The sequence below is a fragment of the Pteropus vampyrus genome, unplaced genomic scaffold (genome assembly GCF_000151845.1).
Source record: "Pteropus vampyrus isolate Shadow unplaced genomic scaffold, Pvam_2.0 Scaffold200, whole genome shotgun sequence".
NCBI classification, from domain to species: Eukaryota; Metazoa; Chordata; class Mammalia; order Chiroptera; family Pteropodidae; genus Pteropus; species Pteropus vampyrus.
This window is the reverse complement of record NW_011888981.1, coordinates 3,454,530-3,476,975: the sequence shown is the minus strand read 5'-3', so window position 1 is coordinate 3,476,975 and position 22,446 is coordinate 3,454,530. Positions and strand designations below refer to the sequence as shown.

The 22,446-nt window shown below is 33.9% G+C and overlaps 2 protein-coding genes and 1 non-coding gene across 5 annotated transcripts in view; all 3 read left to right on the top strand.

The window, feature by feature from the left end:
* SPAST (spastin) overlaps positions 1-14,736 on the top strand; it is a 46,130-nt gene extending 31,394 nt beyond the window's left edge. For both annotated transcript variants that reach the window (XM_011372117.2, XM_011372116.2), the window contains exons 9-17: positions 76-147; positions 1,383-1,458; positions 1,701-1,792; positions 1,913-1,992; positions 4,161-4,203; positions 5,161-5,240; positions 6,474-6,544; positions 8,461-8,501; positions 13,345-14,736. In XM_011372117.2, the coding sequence (XP_011370419.1) occupies positions 76-147; positions 1,383-1,458; positions 1,701-1,792; positions 1,913-1,992; positions 4,161-4,203; positions 5,161-5,240; positions 6,474-6,544; positions 8,461-8,501; positions 13,345-13,467 (678 nt within the window). In that variant the 3' untranslated portion in view covers positions 13,468-14,736. The remainder of the gene's footprint in view (positions 1-75; positions 148-1,382; positions 1,459-1,700; positions 1,793-1,912; positions 1,993-4,160; positions 4,204-5,160; positions 5,241-6,473; positions 6,545-8,460; positions 8,502-13,344) is intronic.
* On the top strand, positions 9,558-9,676 carry LOC111746769. Its single transcript, XR_002783258.1, has one exon. It is a non-coding gene; the product is annotated as a 5S ribosomal RNA (ribosomal RNA).
* Positions 14,737-20,344: 5,608 nt separating the features above from the next.
* Positions 20,345-22,446, top strand: part of SLC30A6 (solute carrier family 30 member 6) — a 30,792-nt gene continuing 28,690 nt past the window's right edge. Inside the window, exon 1 of one of the 2 annotated variants that reach the window (XM_011372113.2) lies at positions 20,345-20,437. In XM_011372113.2, coding sequence (XP_011370415.1) covers positions 20,435-20,437 — 3 coding nt within the window. In that variant the 5' untranslated portion in view covers positions 20,345-20,434. The remainder of the gene's footprint in view (positions 20,438-22,446) is intronic. The other variant, XM_011372115.2, reaches the window with a different exon arrangement.

Sequence of the window (22,446 nt, the reverse complement as noted above, 5' to 3'; positions counted from 1 at the left end):
AGTTGACCAAATGTGGTTATCTTTTTAAAGCGAGATACTGAACTAATATAATATTTACCCTTGTGATTTTTAAAGGCTAAAGCAGTAGCTGCAGAATCTAATGCAACCTTCTTTAATATAAGTGCTGCAAGTTTAACTTCAAAATACGTGAGTATTTTTTCCAGTATTGTCACATTTTAAGTTACTGTCTAAATGTTACTGTGTTAAGTATAAATGGTAATAACATTACACAAAAAAATTTGTCTATGAGTTTCATATCTGTTATTCAGAGATGATGAATATCACTCTTTATCATAGAAAGTTTGTTAGGCTCTTTTGACATTAGAATGGTGCTGTCAAATACTGTATTCTTTTGCTACAGCTATGTAACAAAGTAACAAAGTAACAAAATAAACTGACAAGCAACAGAAATTTATTGTCTTAAGTTTTGGAGGCTGGAAGTCCAATATTAGGTATTAGCAGGGTTCTCGATTTTGTAATTAAAAGTAACTTTAAAACAATACCTCTTTTCCTTTTGTTTCTTATGTGAAATTTCATAAGTAAAATTGTTATTAGAGTAGGTTTATCCACATTATGCACATAGTATGATAGAGAACACTGTCTTGAAAGTTAGGAGATAGGGATTCCAGCCTAACTTTTACATACTGAGCTGGCCTTACGAAAGTGTCACTTCAGGCCTTACTTCATTTATAAAGTATTGATGTCATACAGGTGATCTCTTGCAGTTCCCTCCAGCTCTGGTAGCATTTGTTTTGATGATTCTAAATCTGGGGCCATTCCTTTTTTCTTTTTAAATGAAATTTTAAGTAAAAAGAATAGATGCCACCTAGAGGACAGAAGATGCTTTGGTACATAGAATGATTTTAGTATAGTATCTTAAGGGGTGTTCATTTGATATATTTTGATATTTATTGACAGTGATATTGTGAGAATGAGCTTTCAGTGTATTCTTAATAGAGCAAGTTTTGGTCAGGAGCGTGCTTTCTAACTTACCTGCTTCTATAAATATACTCTGTAACCCAAGGCTTGAGGAATATGTACCGCATCTCTTTTCCCTAGTATTTTTTCTTCCCACTAGTTATACCTTTGACTAATAGCTGTTTCATTCTCAAATCTTGGGAGTGCAGTGTGAAGCAAAACAAATATATTTTATTTTTTAAAGTACTTACCAGACAGTATTAAATAATAGTCTGTTTTCTAAAATTATAAGGGATATTTCAGTAACCTCCCTTCCCCCCGCCCCAATTCCTTAAAACCAATCTTTGGTTGTTGCAAAGAAAGGAAATTAAATTCCTTGATTCTGGACTTTCAATCATGAAATTTTAAAAGCTGGAATAATGTTACATTTTATGTATATAATAATGTATAATGCCTTGTTTTAGGTGGGAGAAGGAGAGAAGTTGGTGAGAGCTCTTTTTGCTGTGGCTCGAGAACTTCAACCTTCTATAATTTTTATAGGTAAGAACGTGTTTACCAGCGAAGTTAGTTGAACCTTTGTGAAACTCCTCTCTCCAAATATAAGAGGTATGATAGGAAAGATTATTCAGAAGGAAAGATTTAATGAAGCGCGAAGTTAAAGACTATCTAATGAATTGAGTAGGACCCACTATATTAATAACTTAAGTAGTAAACTAGATTAATCTCAGATGATTCATACAGCTTGGCTTTTAACTCAGGTGTCATTCTTGTATTTCCTTTAGATGAAGTTGATAGCCTTTTGTGTGAAAGAAGAGAAGGAGAACATGATGCTAGTAGACGTCTAAAAACTGAATTTCTAATAGAATTTGATGGTGTAAGTTTGATTATATTTTTAGTGTATATGTTTTCCTGTTAAATGATCAGAAATCTTTATGATGATTTTCTTTGTTATTACTTTATCTAAAAATACTGAAAACAATTTTTGGGTTTATAGGTCCAGTCTGCTGGAGATGACAGAGTACTTGTAATGGGTGCGACTAATAGGCCACAAGAGCTTGATGAGGCTGTTCTCAGGTAGGGAGATTTATGTAGAAACACGTTTACTACAGATATACTTACTTGTGTTCATTTCACATATTTATTATTTCCTTCACTCTCAATTTGAAGACTAAATTAATTACTTTTCTCCCTATATCCATCCTTTCTTTTGACTTCTTGTTACCGACAAGATTTTGAGGACAGGGTCAGCATGATATCAGAAAGCAACTCTTCATTTTATGGCTTCATTTTAGACAAATTGCTTATTTCTTCTGGGTTGGATTAAATTATCTTAAAACTCCAAAATTGATTCTTACCTTCTTTTACTGGGCTTTAAGAGAAGCCAATAAAAGCAAGGTTCATGGGAACTACACGATGTTCAATGTTCTTGTGTGTTTGAACAAATTTATTCTCTTCCTATTGGAGGACAGTGGACTCAGCATAAAATTCTTGGGCCTCCCTTTCTTTTCCTGAGAAATCCATAACATTGTCCTTTGTTTCTATGATTAGATGTTGCAGTGTAAAAGTCTAAAGTTAGCCTGATTTTATTCACATTTATGGATTAACTTAATTTTTTTTCCTTACCAGATACAGTTTCCAACTATTGAAATCCAGTTATTTGAAAAATATGTTGATTGATCTGGGTTTATTTTTCCTGGGATTTGGTGTTTGTTTAAATCGATAGTTTGGAACTTTGTTTTGGGAAAGTTATTTTGAATACTATCTTTAATTTTTTTTCCTAATTTATGTATTTTTTTCTATACATAATTTATGAATTATGTTGCAGCTTTTTTTCCCTTCCACATCTGTAATTTCCGTATGCATCCTTTCTAACTTTCAGGTCTTTTTTGTTTTGTTTTGTCTGTTTTCTCATTTGTTCTTATTTCTTACTGGGTTAGTGTCTAATCTCCTTTCTGGTACTACTTTTATAACCTTTGTGGTGATTTTTGTTTCCTTTTTCATTGCTTTTCTGATCTCTTTGATCCCGTTTTCATCTTCTATTGTCTCATTTCCTTGATCCCTATGTCTTTTTCTTGAGCCCTTACATCTCAATGAGCTCTTATTTTATAGAAGACTTTTTTCATTAAATTATAATTCATGGGAAGATATTTTGTTACAATTTTAATTTGTTCTATGGCAAAAATCCTCTTGTGCATGTTCTTCATTTTATTTGTTATATTTATTCTTTTCTTCTATTTTTACACCTTTTTAAAAAGTCAGTCCTGTACCCTTGCCTGTTTTGCCTATTATTTTTATATGAATAAGGAGTTTTCTTGGAAAACTTAGTTTTGGAAGGATATTGTAGGTGAAGAACTAGGAAAGTAAGATACCAAGCTAGTGTTTTGAGTTGTCCTCTGAATACACTGTACTAACAGACAGTCTCCCTGATTCAGCAGTAAAGCCCTAGCTGAGTGTGTTTGTATGTATGTAAATAAGAGATTGGGTTGATTTCTTCTTCAACTAAAATAGTTTGGTCACTGCAAGACAGCTTGTCATCTTGCCAGACTGACTGATGTCTTAACAAAGACAGTGCGTCTTTGACTGATGTCTTAACAAAGACATCAGTCTTAATCTTTCTTTGTTCAGCCTCGCTTTCCTTGCCATTACCCTGCTACTGACTAGGGTTCACATGATCTGTGGAGCCAGTCCTCACATGCTTGTTTAAATGTGTGGGGAGGTTGGTTTTATTACCCCTCAGAGTATGCTTTCTGTTTCTTTTGGAAAACTGTATGCTTTGCCATCCATGTGTGTAATCTGCAGGGACAGATCCTCTGTTTCCTCCTTTGTCAGTATAATTTTCACTGCCCTAGGCAGCCCTTCTTCATACATTTAATTCCGGTAAATGTTACCTAGTTTCTTGATGATATTTACTTTTCTGTTGTCTTTATTCGTTTTAGTTGTATTTAATTTCAAGGAGACAGCAAAGATCTCTTTATTAAACTTCTTATATCAAATGTTTTAAAGTATTATTGCTGTTAAAAGTATGCACAATCAATGGTTGATTTAATTCCGATAATATTAAGGGTTTTTAAACATTGACTAGAAAGTTTTAAGAGTAACTCTAAAAATAACTTTTTACATTGATGATTAAAATACATTCAGATGCCTTGAGCATTATACTTCAAGTTTTTCTCTTATTATTTTCTACATGAATGGAATTACCTTTACATTCAAAACTATATTTCTGATAATCCTTTTTTTAGGCGTTTCATCAAACGGGTATATGTGTCTTTGCCAAATGAGGAGGTACGTGTGTTAATTTTTTTTTTTTTAAGCAGAAATGAAAACTACCACCTTGACAGTATTGAGTCTTCCAATCTATGGTACAACTGCACTGGAAAACAGTTTGGCAGTTTCTTAAAAAGATAAACATAAACTTAGTGTAAGACCTTAATAGTCCCATTCCTAGGAATCTACCCAGGAAAAATGAAAACAAATGTCTACATAAAGACATATACAGAAATTTTTATAGCAGCATTATAAGTAATAGCCAAGAACTAAAAAAAACCTAACTATTCTGTTGGTGAATGGATAAACAAATGAGGTATATCCATTTAATGGAATATTGTTTAGCAATAAAAGGAATGAGCTACTTTGACATGCTATAACCTGGGTGAACCTCAAAAACTTACTAAGTGAAAGACACCAGATGCAGAAGACTGCATATCGTATGATACCATTTATATGAAATGTTCTGAAAAGGCAAATTTCTAGAAACATAAAGCAGATTGTGGTTTGCTAAGGCTAGGGTGTGAGTGGGCATTAACTGCAAACAGGCATGAGTGAACTTTCTGGGGTAATAGAAATGTTCTAAACTGGATTATGGTGGTGGCTGCACAACTTTAAATTTATTAAGTCATTGAATCATACATTTACGATGGGAGAGATTCATGTTACATGAATTCATGCCTCTGTAAAACTCTTCTTATTTAATTGTGGTGGTTGTCTCGTTCAGACCCTCAACATCTTTGGTAGTAACTGCAGCCATGTCCTTAGTGCTTTATTTGGATTACCTTTAACTCTCTCAGGAACTCCAAAAAACCAGTAGTTTTAACAAGACATTAATGAGGCCCTAAGAGGTAGAATGATTTGTGTAAGATCACTCAGTTCCTAAAAGAGAGAGAGTCAGGATTTGAACCTGATTCCTGGGATTTTATTAAGCTATTTCTTAGGACTGATAATTCCTTAATATTTCTTTTTCAGACACGACTACTTTTACTTAAAAATCTGTTATGTAAACAGGGAAGCCCATTGACCCAAAAAGAACTAGCACAACTTGCTAGGTGAGTGATTTGATTTGGTCTTACAGCTTTTTTTTTTAAAGAATTCTTTTTCTTTTTTAAGCTCAAGTATAAAATGAGTAATGTATCAGAAAACTTGTCTCATCTTCTATTTTACTTTTTTACTTATCTCTCATTCTAATAGGGTATCTAAATTTTAATTTCTAGATCCTCTATAAGGCATGACCTAAATATCTAATGAGGGTAAAATATTCTTTTTATAAACTTATTAAAACTTGTAAGTGGCATTAAAGTAATTTCTCATATCTGCCCACACCAACACAGATATTTTCATATAATTTTGATCTTTCGCATTAAACACAATTTTTAAAAACTTTTACATCTTCAACTTTTTTTATGAGCAGTACACTTAAGTAGAAAATGAATATAGGAGACGTAGTTTGGAATTTTAGTCACAAAAAATCTGATAAAGTAATTTAAAATATTCAACAAGTATGTGAGTAGCTAGTATTTTTAGTAAATTTTCTGAGTTCCCAGCTACCTTTAAAAAAAGAACAAATTCAATATTTGGGAATGCTGAGATCCTTCTTTGTCATTCCAATAAAGAATTCTGCTAATAACGTTTGTTACGTGTAGTTGTTTAACATAGTACATGATAGGTAAATGCTTTCTTTCCCTGTTTCATTTTCCTCTTCCTTTTTGCTTCTCTAGTTCTTAGTTCCCTTTGATAAACTCTTGACTGCCCAAGATGCTCTACTGTGGCATCCCATTCAGGTGTGCCTATTTTTGTCAGTGTCTTCTACCGCAGACTCGTCCTTCACCCTGTCTGTCCTGCATTTAAAAAAAATCTACTTTGGCCCTCATTCCATCAAGACAGTGTGCTCTTCCTGAACACAGAGACTCATTAACTTATAGAGAATTGTGGTTATGTATCAGTTGGCCAGCAATGGCTTACAGATGTTACCTTCTAAGGGACATATTTACAATTTAATGGAGCCTCTTGGAGATACAGTATGCCTTAATCTAAAGGAATGGTTCTAATGATGAAAATTGAAGCATTATAAATAGTCAGCAGTAGACTGTTTTGTTTTTAGCATTATAAATAGTCAGCAGTAGACTGTTTTGTTTTTGTTTTTAGTGGGCTTTCTGTGCTCTTAAACTCAAATCACAGCATCTGCTCGATGACAAAGGCAAACTAGGTTTTACCCTCTTATTACATGGAGATTTTTAAATCTGCAAAGATGAAAATAATTTGCTCTTTCTACGCATTCCTAGAATGACTGATGGATACTCAGGAAGTGATCTAACAGCTTTGGCAAAAGATGCAGCACTGGGTCCTATCCGAGGTAGGTATACAGAGCTTGAAACGTTTATAACTCTTTATTAGACCACTTAAGAAATTTAAGAAGTCCCTATTTAGAGACCTTTATTAGTAGGAAAGGAGTAAAGTTTTATCAGTGGGAAATTTGATACAAAGTAGTTTCTAGGGTTAGCAAACTTTTCTGTAAAGTACCTTATAATAAATATTTTAGGCTTGTGGGCCACATATGCTCTTTATTTCATATATATATATTTTTTAACCAAAAAACCCCCACAAAAGTGTGAAACCATTTTCAGTTCACAAACCATGTAAAGACAGCCCATACATCAGTGGACCATGACCCCTGTTGTAGGCAACAAGTTTCACTTTATATTAGCTAAGCAGAAGAAAATTCAAAAAGAAAACTTTTTTTAAGCAAGCAAAAAAAATAAGGGAAAATGTTCCTAACTTTTTTTTGGCTCTTTTCATTTCAGTGTTCAAATATCACTTGAAATTTGTGTGTCTAAGGGAATTTATATAACTATTCATACATTTATCATATATTAACTTTTGAGGAATTGCAAAATATATCATTCATTGTTTTGTTTTGATTCAAGGTAATTTGTTGATTCTGAAATACCACAATTGATCAGTTAGGTTAGATTAGATTAAACTCACTGTGGTATTCACTTTAGAGTAGATATTCTAAGCTACTTGTCCACAGCCAGCATAAACAGTAGATGGGTGATGCTCTCAGGTACACATCATTACTGGCTATGACAATAAAAAAGAACATGGAACATGCAACTTTCAGTATACATCTCCTACAGTGAAACGGTACTGATTAAGAACTGCTGCTTTGGAGATTAATAAATGTAACTTTGAGAATACAGAAACTCTAGGTAACAGATTTTAGTCAGACTTTCTTGCTAAACAATGAAGTATTGTTTAGATAGTGGACTCAAAAACAATAACTAATGCATAAATCATTTGTATTTTTTTACTTTATTAGCATTTATTTGATGTTAAATTTACTCCTGGGCCATAAGTTTTTGTTTCTTCAGTTTCCTCTGGGATATCTTTTTCTTCAGTGCAACCTGGTTTAGGAACAATCTGCTCTTTTTCAGTGAGGATCATCTCTATGTGGCAGGGAGAGCTCTGTAGGGGTTAATCCGCCCTGAGTTCTGTAAATTCTGTGCTGCATCTTGGGCGCTTTGTTCACTTGGATGTGCTCAATGACCAGAGAATCCACATCTAAACCTTAAGTTCAGTATTATCCTCCTCATTTTTAAACATGAGCAGCAAAAATTCAGCACTCTTTTTGGGCCACCAAACCTGCATCCAGCCCCACTGTTTGGCCTGGGCACACTAACTACACCATTGTAACGAAAGAATGGTACACATTGCTTCTGTTAAGTGACATTCTTCAGATACTTGGTGGTTTTTCAGATGTGCATACCCTCAATGGCCTGGGCAGTTTCACGAGTGTTCTTCAAGTGAACACGAAGATTTGAACCTATTGATTTGCATGATTTTGTAGGGTTTTCTGGGTCAGGTGAATAGCGGACCATTTTCAGAGGTCACCTCAGGACACTTATGGAAGAGTTTATTTATATCTTTTAGAATATTTTAGCTATTTTCTGAAGCAGACACAAATTGTTAGATTAAAAAAAATAAGCTAATGCCTTTTGTAAAGAACAAATTAAGTTTACTTTTAAGTTTACTCTCAAATTTGTAAAAATCTATTGTTCTTGGGAAATATGCAAGGAAATCAAATATTTTCCAATTACTCCTAAGAAGGAATAGTATTCTTAGCACTTATAAATTATATGTGCTCTTAATTGTATGTCTCTTTTAATATAATGATTTATGTTGAGCACATACTTTTAGATCATTATACTTAGTTTTGTTCTTTAGCTAAACTTCAAAAATTTTTAAGTGGCTGACTTTTATATTTTACAGAGCTAAAACCAGAACAAGTGAAGAATATGTCTGCCAGTGAGGTATACTATTTTATAATTATTTTTTCTTTGTTTTGGTCTTCTATGTTGTAAGACAGATCTTTTGTCTGGATTTTGTAGTTTATGTGATTAGAAACTAGAAAAAAAACCTTTCAAAATATAGAAGCCTATCAAATTACAATCTCATGGTGTTCATTGGTAATGGACAAAAAATATACACAGTCATTAAGTCATTATAGGAAATTATAGGAAATGAAGATTTTATTCATTATGAAAATAACTTGTAACAGATTAACCCCTCGATGTTCTATTTTGTTAGTTTTCAATACTGTTTTCTTCCTTATAAAAGCAATACAATTACTTTTGTACTGTAATTTATTAAATTTTCTTAAGATGGTAGGTCCTCTTATAAGATGCTGAAGCATTTCTTTTGAAAAAAATTGCCTATAAAATATAAAATTGGATATGTGGAATGAACATAACTATGTGAGCACACTTTTAAAATCAGCCTGCATTATATCTGTAACTTATCTGTGAGATATTTTTTTACCACCCAAGTTTCAACAGCTGTTGAGGAGACACTGAACTCTTAACATAGAGAATGAGTGTATTTGAGTACATTTTGGCAGTGTTTTTTCTTCAGACTTCCAAGTAAACTTGATTTTGTCTTCAGGCATCTTGTGCATGGTGGTTAATCAACTACATTACTAAGAAAGCCCTCACACTTCTTGTAAGCACTCTTCCATTTTAACAATCTAGTTTACCTAAAGTGTATTTGACATGAATAAAGCTTAGGAATAGAGAATTCCACATACCCACCTTGGTGTTTAACTACTATTACCTTAAAAATTCACCTTTAGAGTATAAATTCCAAGTCCCTTTTATCTGATTCATAATTTTAATTCCACATTTTTCTAATTTTTTTTAATGTATCAGTGCTATACAATTTGTGTTCCCAAAGTGTCTTATGGGTTTTTTAAAAATAGTTTAAGTATAATTTATTAATGATATCCTATAAATATATATGCATATATATTTTTAATGTTCTTATACTCAGCATAAACCTAATAGTACTTTTCTACCTAAAAAGTAAGCACCGTCTATGGCCATGCCACCCTTAACGTGCCCGATCCCATCTGATCTTGGAAGCTAAGCAGGGTCGGGCCAGGTTAGTACTTGGATGGGAGACCACCTAGGAAGACCAGGGGCTGTAGGCGTTTAAAAAAAAAAAAAAAAAAAAGCACCGTGCATGAATTATTTCCTCTCCACACACCACTCCTCCTGACTTGGATCCAGTACAGGTAAACTTAATAACTCATATACTCTGGCCCCCTAGTTTAAAGTTAAAGAAAGGCTCATTATGTGACATTTTAGGCCTTTGTGTTTGTCCCTTGGAAAGACTGAATATAGAATAAAGGAACTAATCAAGGCAATAATGAGATAAAACCACCAACTGGCAAATAAATTTCAGTAAGAAGCAGTCTACAAATTCTCAGTTGACTTAACAGGCAAAACCCACTCACCTCCATATCTGCCAGTATTCTTCATTCTGTCTCAAGCTCCTAGGCCATGGCATTTACTGTGATGATTCATTGGAAGGCCCCTTGCTTATACCTATAAATGGAATGCTTTGATACACTTTTATTAACATCTTGTAATATTTTTATGAAAGGAAGTAGGTGGCTACTTAGGGAATAGCAGAAATTCTTAGGAATCTGTCCATTGTGTCATGAGATAAGAGACCTGTTTTCCATTGATAGTGGCTCTTTTGTGTATGTTTTACTCATCCTGAGAATATACATACAACAAAACTTAAAACATTTTCTTCACGGAACAAAGTCCACCTAAATATAGTTCCTTTTTTATTTGAAGAGTAAAGATGTTTTGAGTCTATATTCTTTTTTTAGTAACTTTTCTATTCTCATTAATATAAAACAAGGTATTTATGTTGCAGTAGGTATATATTGCTGTATAACAAAAATTTAGCAGCTTAAAATGACATATTTTCTCAGAGTCAAGCAGCTGGGCACAGCTTAGCTGAGTCCTCTGCTTCAAGCTCTCTCAGAGGGCTGCAATCAAGCTGTTAGCCCAGGGTCTATTACCAAGCTGGAGTCAAGATGTTGGCTGGGCTATAGTCATTGTAAGGTTCAACTGGGGAAAGATCTGCTTCTAAGCTCATTCACATGATTCTTTGCCAGAATCACTTCCTCATGGGTTATTGGACTGAGAGCCTCAGTTTTCTCTGGCTATTAGCTGAAGGCTGCTTTTACTTCCTTGCCACATAGGCCTCTCCAACATAGTAGTTTGCTTCATCAAAGCAAGCAAGCCAGGAAGATAGTGCTAGCAAGGTGGAAGTCATAGTCTTTATATAACCTAATCCTAGAAGTGACATCTCATCACTTTTGCTGTATTCTGTTCTTAGGTCCACTCCACACTCAGAGGGGAAGGAACTACACAAGGGCACATATAACAAGGCGGGAATCATTAGGAGACATGTTAGAAGATGCTCAACACATCTGTAAATCAATTATAATTTTTTTTAATTTTTAAAGGGTCATAGTTGGCTAGTGAAATGTTTTTATATTAAGACGAGACCTTTCAACACTACCGTAGAACTTTGGAAAGCATTCTTGCTTTCTAAGAGCAAGGTAGATCTTGAATTTACCTACTCCAGGACATGTTAGCAACTCTATAGGAACCCTGGTTCCTTTTTATGAATAATATTAAGATTAGTATAGAAATGCATACTGCTTTGTTTTTTATTAGTACTGGTGTTAAGCCCACTCCAATGACAAGAGCCTGAAAATACACATATTTTTAAAATATCATTAATTCATTCTGATAGAGTACATTTCAGTACTATAATGTAACATATCTACTTGATTTTTTTAATCCCACACCTAAAAATGTAATTGTATCCAGTATTTTAAAACTATATAAGCCATAATTTAAATTTCAGATAGCAATACTAAAAGCTTAAAACTTCAGAATGAATTACAAGAAATAACATTACTGCTACCATCCTGTAATTATGTATAGTCAGGTTACAGTGTTATAATATTTAGTTCTACTGTATATTTTTATCCAGTTTAAATTTACTTTAATGGTTTTAATGTTAATTTGGTAGTAGCTTTTAGCTGTCAGTTCTGACTTATGAATTAATATTTATAAAGCACTTAAAACAGTCTGGCATTAGTGAACAATGTATGTGTCCATTAAATAATTTTAAAATACATAAATACCCAATAATGGCATTTTATTACAGAGAGTAAGGAAATTTATTCTGTCAGTCCTATTTATGATGAGAGGGAAATACAAGTACTTTGGTTTCTAAAATTGTATGCAAGAATTTTGTTCAGTCATTATTTGGTACAACTTTAATAACTAAGGGTATTGTCAGGTACTGTTGTATATACACAAATTGGGTGAGATATACACAGTTTGTCTTTTATAGTTTAAAAGAATAGAAAGTCAACTAATTGTGTTGGAATTCTGTGTTTTTAAGAAGGTAGTATTGGAAATTGGTGATTATAAATTTAGGATATAATGTACTTTGTTTTTAAAGCACACAATTTGTATCCAATTTAACTTTAACTTTATTAATTTTTTATTTTAATAAGACATCTTTGCATTTTATTTTTCCTCTTTGCTGAACTGGCTACAGGTTACTTATTCCTGTTGTATACATTAGTCTCTTACTAGCTTTAAATTACCATATATAAATTTCATATGTATACATATACCAACTATACACTTAAATTAGAATTTCATCAAAAGCTTTTAAAACCTTAATTTCTATAACAAATTTTATTCAGGAATATTGTAGATAACACCCACATTACATTCATCATTATTCTACTCTTTGGGCTTAAGGAAGAGCCAATGTGTGTTTTGCAGTTAAATAAGAAACAAGTAGGGCTTATTATGGTGATCAATATATCCTTTTTGACTGAGATTTTTCAGATTAGGCTGCAGGTAACAAGTGTAGGTGATTTTCTTCTGTGCTTTTGGAGATATTAAGAAAGGATGTGAAGTAAGAGACGGGGTTTTATAAGAGTAATAAGACTGTAGATAAATGTCATTTGTTGAAATTTTGTCTCAAATTCTCCTTTAACTTCTTATTTTGGGGCAAAATAATACATGTATCTACTAGTGACAATTTTTAATACTGGTCATTTTGTGCTAAACTCCATTTTGCCCTTTAAATATCCTTAGGTAAATCTATTTATTTAGCATTGTTTTATTCTACATGCTTAAAAACAATTACAATGTCAGTAAATAAGACCAAATATATATGAAAAATCATTATAAGCAATATTGATAGTAGGAAATTTCAGATACAAGCATCCTACATGTTGTAGTTAAAGATAACATTTTTTTAAAAGTCCCATGTACTGCTTATAAACCCCTCTTTCCTTTCTAATAAATCTAGCATGAATTTTTGCTAGGGTATGTAGTGAGTGAGACTTGAGAATTCAGAATTCCATGAAACTACACAGAAAAAAAGATTGGAGATAAGGAGTGGTTGTATATCTGAATGGTGGAACTGTGAGTGATTCTTTTTCTGTTTGTGTATATTTTGTCAAATTTTCTATAATGAGTGTTTTCTTATTTTTATAATGGGAAAATATTATGCTTTAAAATGTTAATACCTAAGAAACTAAACACAAGTAATAAAATGTATATTGGTATAGCATTTTTGTAAGATTTTTTTATGTAACAACCTTGCCTAATATATAAAATAAGATGATTGGCATGATTTTCTAAGAATACTTCTATATATATTTATAACATTAATAAACAGCATCATTACTTTAATCCATTATTGGGTTAACTACTGTATGTGTTCATCATTTGTATTGTCATGTGCTTTTTTAAAATCTAGATGAGAAATATTCGATTATCTGACTTCACTGAATCCTTGAAAAAGATAAAACGCAGTGTGAGCCCTCAAACCTTAGAAGCATACATACGTTGGAACAAGGACTTTGGAGATACCACCGTTTAAGAAAATACCTTTGTAAGCCTGCAGAACATTTTACTTTCCAAGAGAGAAACACACCATCTTCAGTGAATAGTTATCAGCTACAGAAACCTAGCTTAAGTTTACAGGACTTATCAGAGTTATAATTATTTGTGCATCCCAGGAGATGAACCATAAAACAAATTTAAATAAAAATACAATGCAAATGGAATATTTTGTTTAAGGCCTTCTTGCCTTGATGGTCGTGGTTATCACAATGGGCACTGTAAGTTAGAGCACAGCAAAAACTGATTCTGGTCTTCTTTACCAATATAATCATGTAAATAATCTGTATATTGTGTTGCAGACGAAAGTATTCCAGAGACAGTAAATGGTAGATGACACAAGAGCTGTCGGTTGTCTTCTGACGTCATTTCCTAAAATAGTAATTTTTCCTATTTTTCTTTCCTACTGTTGTCTTTACTATGGATGATTAGAATGCCAAACACTCTAAGCTTCTTTTTTCCCCCTTTTCTTTTTACAAATCGTGTGCCAAATGAAACTTTTTTCTGTGTAAGAATAATAGGAAAAAGGATTTTGAAAGTTTTTTCTGGATAAATCTACAGACATTAAACAATTATGTTCTTTTTACTTTTTATTTTTCTAGTACCTTTCTACCAAACATTTAGAAAGCAATTGATAGCAACAAAACATCTATATAATAGGAGTTTGGAAGTTTTGAGTCACTCTGTCATACAACATGTAGATCAATCCTTATGTGACCTGCAGTATTTTTTTTTTAAATATGTTTGTCATAAATCTATTATAGACTGTTAACTTATTCCTAATGGAATTTATTTTCTGCTAGAATTATTCTAATATTTAAGAAAACCTGTTTTAACAGCTGTAAAAGTTGTCCCTGTGCAAGAGAAGGGAAATTTACTGGGAGCTAAGGCATTTCTAATTTATTGCTTATTTCTTACTGTTTACAGGATAATGATAAGCCAGTGGATCTACCATCTTTTATTCTTTATAGTTATTAATCCCTTCAATGAAACTTTAAAAATTTACTGGATTTTTATACATTGCATACATTTTATAGGTTTCTTGTGCTCACTTTGTTAACAAAAAAGTTTGTCTGTTAATCTGCCTTTGTTCCTTCAAAATGTACAGTAATTATGTTTCTTGTTTGTATAAGTATGCCTGGATTTTTATTTAAAAAGTGTCATTGTAGGAAATAGAGACTCATATCATGGCCTTTTAAATATTGTAATAAAGGCAAATGGATATTTGCCCTTAGTTTACTGGTTAAAAGTTTGTTTACAGATATTTTCTTTGGTGCTTTTATGTAAAATGTGGGTGGAAAGAATAATTTTATAGCAGTAACAAAGACTTTTCATTTAGGAAAAATATCTTTGGTCTTGAGAGGATGAATTAAAGTTAAAACCTTGCCTCTGTTAGGTAAGAATTATATAATCAAGACATATGTTCTTAATTTTACTTTGCTCAAGATTTATCTAAATATACAAGATGTATGATTTTTTAACATCATATGGGGTCTATAGACATAACTTAAATCATGTGTCTTCTAATCATGACTTTAGAACTCCATGGATAATAAAAATGAGGGTTGAGATAAATAGAAAAAAATTTTAAGCCAGAACCATGCATATTTTATGTCATGAGTAGTATCTTTTTTAAAGTCTCAAACATTAAAGCATCAATTATAAAATACTCCTAGTCAAAATGATGAAATAAACTTGATGACAAGAATTAGGAACATCCCAAATTAAAACATTTTCAATAAGGCTCATAAAATTGTATTTTGTATTTTCATTTAGACAAGGATTAATGTTATTGCTGCTTGGATAACTGATTAGGTCTATTACTTCAAACTCAACTTTCAAAATATAATCTTTAATATCATTATTCTATCTGCAATATTACTTCAAACTCAACTTTCAAAATATAATCTTTAATATCATAATTCTATCTGCAATAATTTAAAGTTTTTAAATAACAAAGATTTCAAATGTTAAAAGGTGTAAAAGTTAATATTGTCATAAACATTGAGTAAGAAAATTATATTATTATATGAATGTCCATCCATGTATAGAAGTTATTTTAATTTGCTGATCAAGACTGAAGTTGAGCTTAGCGCTAGAGAACTATTTTCTGTGTCTTACTATGACCAACTTTTAAGCAGTGTTTCTTTCCTAGAAAGGCCATGAAAATAGTATGATGATATAGTAGGAGGTGTAAGGGATTGATCTGGTCTTTATCAATAAAGATAAAAATTGCTGAGGTATTTCAAATTAATATTAGATTGCAAGCTTTTAGATTTTGCATTGAGCTCTATGTCATTATTACTTCCTAAAAAGTAATGCTTAAAATTAAATTTTAGTGTGCTCTTCATGTTAATATGGCAGAGTTTTGTAAACAAAATTAAATCTTATTGATATACTGAACTCTAAGCCAAGGGAAAGAATCGATACTATCTTTTCAAGGTTTCTTAAGGGTAAAAGCTTATTCTAAAACAGTTCGCCCATTGAGGTGATCATATCTCTGACTTGAAAATATGCTTTGTGCTTGGGAAGAATTGGAAAAAAAGCAGAAGCTAGAATTCTAATTTAAGTAAATATACAGGAGTCTTTATAATGTAAAATTCTTTATATTTTGTACAAAAAGTAATTTTTTTTGGTAGAATGAATCATTTAGATTTTTTTGGACTCTGAGCCAAAGGATTTTCCTTTAAATGCTTGTCTCAATTTGAATCTGGTCTTTTGTACTTTTCTTCAGAAGAAATGAATTAAAAAGTTCAGTTGCATAAAGTGAATTTTATCCTAATGAGTTGGAAATAAATTATAAACTTTATTTTGTTTTTAACTTTTTAATTTGAAACGTTTTGAGATTTCAGAAGTTGCAGATTGGTAACTGAAGGAGTAGCTTGTATTGGACTAACTTTCTTGCCAATAGCAATTATAAACTCTGAACAAAATGTAAAAATGATTAGAAGCCTGTAGAGAGCAATGAAAAAAGGCGGAAATTGCACAAAATCATATACTAGAAGAAATCCACATTCACTAGCTTTTACCCTGAGGGCAATTTCCAGATTGTGCAGTGTGCTTGGAAATAGAATTCAAGCAGAATGGGATAGTCTTGCTGGTCTGAGGAGTCATTTGGGGCTTCCAGAACAGCTGGAAATTAGGAGGGAAATCTTGAAAAGGAGAGAGCTTCACAGATATAAGCCCCCAAATCCGCCTACAAATTCTTTTCAAATTTGTACCTATGCAGTGTGATATTCAGAAGAATCCAGCATAAAGCAATAAATGAAGTCTAAAGAACTGTGCAAAGGTAGCAATTGCTGGGGGAATACAGAGTTTGAAATTCAAATTCCACTAACGGGTTTGCATTTCAGGTTTCCCGTTGAAACCCAAAAAGGGCCATGCCTTAGGAGGAAGGACAACATCCTGGAACTCAGGGCTGTACTTTAGGACTATGGGCAAAATGGAAAGAAACTCAGTCGCAAACCTTAAAATCAAGCTTTCACAGCATTAAGGTTATCCAGTAATTTAACAGCTAGCCAGAACAAAACTCAACAGTCTTTAGAAGACAGAATCCAGAGTCTTTACAACATATCCACAAAGCCCATTAGGCAATAAACAATTACTAAGCATGAAAAGAAATTATATGAACCATAATCAATAGAAAATATGTAGAAGCAGATGCACAGATGAGCTACATATTGGAATTAACAAAAAATTAAAACGTCTTTAAAATAGGGGAGGGGGGAGGTGAATAGAGTAAGGGGGGTCAAATATGTGGTGACAGCTTAGAGAGGTAAACGGCGTAAATATATATGCCTTGGTATTAAAATGTACAGCTGAAACTTACTGGATTTCATTAACCAATGTCACTATAAAAAATAAAATAGGTTAAAGAATTTATGGGGGGAAAAAAGATGAAGGATGAACTAATTGGGATTCTCAGCAAAGAACTAGAAACTAAAAACCAAACAAAGTCTGGTGATGAAAAATAAAAATCCAAAATGAAACAGTATCTGAAATTTAAAAATTCCTGGGATGGGCTTAACAGTAAACTGGACACAGCAGAAGAAAGAAAACTGGAATACAGCCAAAACAATTATCAAACTGAAGCACAGAGAAGAACAGCAGAGGGTTGAGACCTGTGGAACAATATCAGTCAACATACCTGTAATTTGAGGTCCAGAAGGAGAAGAGAATGGGGCAAAAGAAAAATTTGAAACAGTAATGCCTGAAAATGTCCCCAAATTGTTGTAAGCTAGTGACTTAGAGGTTTAAGAAGTTCATTGAACCCCAAGCAGAATAAGTACAACAAAGATCACATCTGGGTACATCATATTGCCAAAAGAAGAAGAAACAGCAAAATAATCTTAAAAGCAGCCAGGGAGGGGAAATGACATTACATTCAAAAAGTGAAAGTGATGGCTAATTTCATCAGAAATAACCATCTTCCAGGGAATGATGGAATGACATTGTTAAAGTATAAAAATTAAAAGTTAACCTAACATTCCATAGTCAAAATGTTCAGGCAAAGTAAAAGCTGTTCCAGATGAACAAAAACTAGTAAGAGAATATGTCGCTAGCACAGTGATATAGAAAATGTTTAAAGATAAAGTTCTTTAGGCTGTCAGAAAATGATCCTCAATGGGAACCTGTATCTCATGGAAGGAATTAACTTTGGAAATGATATGTCAGTAAATATGAAAGATTTTTTTCTTAATTTCTCTAAATATTGACTTTTTTTTAACACGTATTGATATGTAGAAGTAAAATAGAGAACAAAAATTGTACAAAGAACGAGAAAGCAGTAAATGGAATTATATTGAAATAAGGTTACTGTACACAAAGTGGTATAGTATTAACATAAAGTAGATAAGGATACATATTTGTAAACTCACCCAGCAAAGGGAAAAAGGGTAGAGGGAAAAGTCCAGAGGAAATCAAGCACCACCTTCCAGTAGAATCACACAGGGTGCACTTAATTCCTCTAGTATCAAGTTATGAGAACATGTGTGGAAGTGTTAGGCCTGTGTTAGGGAATGGTGGGAAACTAACCCCAAATCCCGGTTCCCAGATGCCAGTCAAGGGCCAACCTTGCAAGTAGACCTTTCTACAGATAGTCTCAGGCCTATTTCACAGTGGTTCAAAACAGTCACAGTGGGGAGAGTGAGCATATGGTGGCCCAAAGTGGGGTGTCAGAGACCAAGTGGGATGAGGAGGGTATCTACAATGATGGGCAGCTTGTTATGGGGTGTTAGGGACAGAGTGATGAAGTTATTCACATGGTGAGCAGGGACGACCTGGAATAACGACTAAGTGCTCAAGCAGAGAGAGGAAAGTGTCTGTGGGGGACAAGGTGGGTGGAAGGTGTCAGGAAAGATTGCACATTGGTTACCTACAGGAGACCTGATCAAATAAGTCAATATATTAACAATAGTGGAGACATTTCTCACTGTCAGAAAGCTGTGAATTATGAATACAGAAAGGTTATAAATACAAGAGTTAATAAAGAAAGGGCAAGAACTCAAGTGAAACCTGTGGGGTTGGGTTGGAATTGGATTTAAGAGTATGAATTCATAATTTTAGAGACAAAGAAATATAAATGTAAATATGTGTGTGTGTATCCACATGCGTGTATTCCCTAGTTTTCTCCATTGAGAGACCTGGGAGCAGTTATACTCCCAAAAGCGACGACCACACACAACACCCATGTCTTATCTTCCAAATTCTCCACTCTTAGTCTGTTAAAGCTGCCACATTTCTAGGTGTTTTTTGAAGCAGCACCTCACTTCTTGATATCAAAATCTTAGTCTATTTGGGTTGCCCTAGCAAAAGTACCAGACTGGGTGACTTAAATAACAAATTTCATAGTTCTGGAAGGTAGACAAATCAAAAGATCAAGGTGCTGGCCTATTTGGTTTCTTGTGAGAGCTTTCATGGGCTTGCAAGCAGCCACCTTCTTGCTGTGTCCTCACATGACAGCAAGTTCTCTGGTATCTCTTATAAAGGCACTAATCCCATCATGAGGATTCCACCCTTATGACCTCATCTAACCCTAATTATCTCCCAAGGATCCATGTCCAAATACCATCACATTGGGGTGTGAGGCTTCAACATATGAATTTTAGGAGGACATATTCAGTTTATAACATCCATTATAAGGAACCAGGGCTCCTTGGTGAAATGGTCAATTCCAGGATTGGGGCACAGAATACGTTTGATGAACCTGTAATATCTGGTACCAAGAAAGAGGGAAATATTCAAAGACTGATGAGTATGGACAAATTTATACATCAAAATTAACCATAGTAATGGATTATAACCCATCACATAAAATTAAAAAAACATGAGCCAGTGTAAATGTCCAAATAAACAGAACAATTTGAAAGTGTGAAGAATATTTACATGGTTTCAAAATACATCCCACAAAATATTAATTAGAAAGAAGGAGTTACTTTGTAGTGGAAAAAACTGGCAAATGCCACCTTAATCTAGTGTTGAAAGTTATCATTAATGGGCCAAATTTCACATAATACGGTTAATGAGGAAAATGCAATAATCACGTTTGTAATATTCCTGTCAAAGATGCATACCCCGAAATTACTCCATGAGCAATCTATAAAATAACTGGCATGTAATCTTCAAAAGTGACAAGGTCATACTATCATATATTGAAAGAGATTAAACAGAATAAGCTAAATGCAACCTGTGGTTTAGAACTGGTTCCTTCCGTGCTCTTAACACGCTACCTACTCCTCCGAAGGCTCAGCGGCGCTCTAGCCACTGCTTTCGCCTCTATAGAACGCAGGGGCGGCCGCCAAGGTGAGGCAGGAACGGACGACCGGGGCACGCACTTCCGCCTCAGCGTTGCTTGCAGCCAATACGCCTCTGACGCCCCACCCCTTCCGCTCCCGGGAAAAACCAGCTTCCCAGAGCGTCTTCCGGCTGGGGCTGTGCAGCTCCTTATCATGGTGAGTTGGCGGAGGGAATGAGGGAAATTGTCGTAGGTGATACCCGCTACTTTCTCTCATCTTGAAGCGGCCTTGAAATGCCTCATTTGCCAAGAGGTGGGGTCGTCGAGTCGTGCTCGGGTACCCCGAAAGAAGCGGTTGGCGTCCAAAAGATTTCCCCAGAGCTCTGATTCCCCCTCGCTCCTTCACTCTGTTCTTTTGCCGCCTGTGATTCCGGGCCGGCTCCAGGCCGAGCTTTCCGCTCCGGCGAGTTTATGGCTTCCCCATGGCGAGATTTACTCTATATAGAAATAAGTATTGCAGGCGTCAGCGACTAAAGCACCAACAGAAGATCTAAAAACAAGTGCACAGCACCATCAACCGTAACAGAGATGCTTACTGCAGTGACCCTAACGCTGGCACAAATAAAGAGGATTATCAATAGGGTATTGAGACGGACACTCCCATGTATAACTTGATTTTATTGAATGCCAGACCGATACAGCAGAGCAGGTAGGCCAGACTTGTTGAGCAAGGCAAGGTGTTGGTCAAACATCTTATTGCAGCTTTTTTCTGCGATTGTAGATCCCAGTATATCTTACGGTTTGGGGGATATGACGTTAAATCTAAATTTTGTTAGAGGAATTCGTTATTTATGCCTGTAGAAATCAAGTTTGTACTCTGAGTTTTATCTAAAGATAATCAGTTGATTGTGATTTCAGAGTCAAAAGAGGTACAGACCATTTTATTAGAAAAATTCATGGATCTCTTGTGGGTAGCCTACATTGAAAAAGACCACGTTTCTGTGCCTAAGCCATTGTCACTCTGCTCAGTTTTTTCCTTGAATGGTCAAAAACAAATGTCATATTCACATACTCTTTCTGTAATCCCTGCTTTACACACAGAAAATGGGTATGAGTTTGCTTTTTCTTTTTTTTTTTTCCCTGACCAAATACCTCCCAGCTATGTTCTTCAGAACATTCACCACTGTGTAGCCATAGTTAAATTTCTAAAATTTGACCTCTCTCTTGCTTAAAAAGCTTCAATTTTTTTTTTTTCTATAGCCTTCAAGATTAAGTCCTGTTTATCATGGCATACAAAGCCATCCGTAGTCAAGCTTCTTTTTATTTACACATATGTACATCCATATTCCAGCCACAGTGAACAGCTTGCATATCATGCTCTAAGAATTAGGCTTTTACACCTTACTTGTATATGCTGTTCTTACAGCCAGAATCGTTCTCCATCTCCTAACCCCATCCTTATCAGTGCAACCCTTACTTGTTCTTTAGTTTATGAGCCTTTCTGCCACGTCTCAAGATCCATTTAAGTGCCTCCTTTATGTTCCTATGATAACTTGGTGAGTCCCCATTATTATTTATTAAGAACATGCTTTGTGCAAAGCACAGTGCTATGTCAGAAAATTTAAAGGAAATATAGCCTTTGTCATTAGAGAAGTTACTAAAAAATTAACTTACAATACAGGATGACAATATGAAGGCTATCCCATGGTTAACTACAAAATAAATGGCATAGAAAACACTATAGTTTGGAATAATCCAGGAAGACTTCATGTAGGAAGTGAAACATACACTTGAGTACTTCGTGCATTACTCTAATAACCTAGGATGTGTTACTCTCAGATGAGGAAACAGGCCAAGTAACTTGCTAAATGTTATAAGGCTGTTAGAGCTTGGGTTAGGCAAGTTTGACCTTTTCACTCTAGAGTGATATGAACATGAAATACAGGCTAGTTTAGTTGGACTTGAAGATTCCTATCTGGAGCAAGAAATAAAACGAAAGAAACAGGCTAAGTCATTTGAATTACAGATTATAAAATTTGGACTTTATCCTGATAACTATGGAGAGCCTATATAATTTTGGAAAGAATGCCGTGAACGTTAGGATTTTTGTCTTTTTTTCCAATATCAGAATGACATCAGAAATGGCCCTTTGCCTTTTAAAAATCCTTTATTGTCTTAACTTGAAACTTAATATAACTTAAATAAGGTGGATTGAAGTTAGAAGAT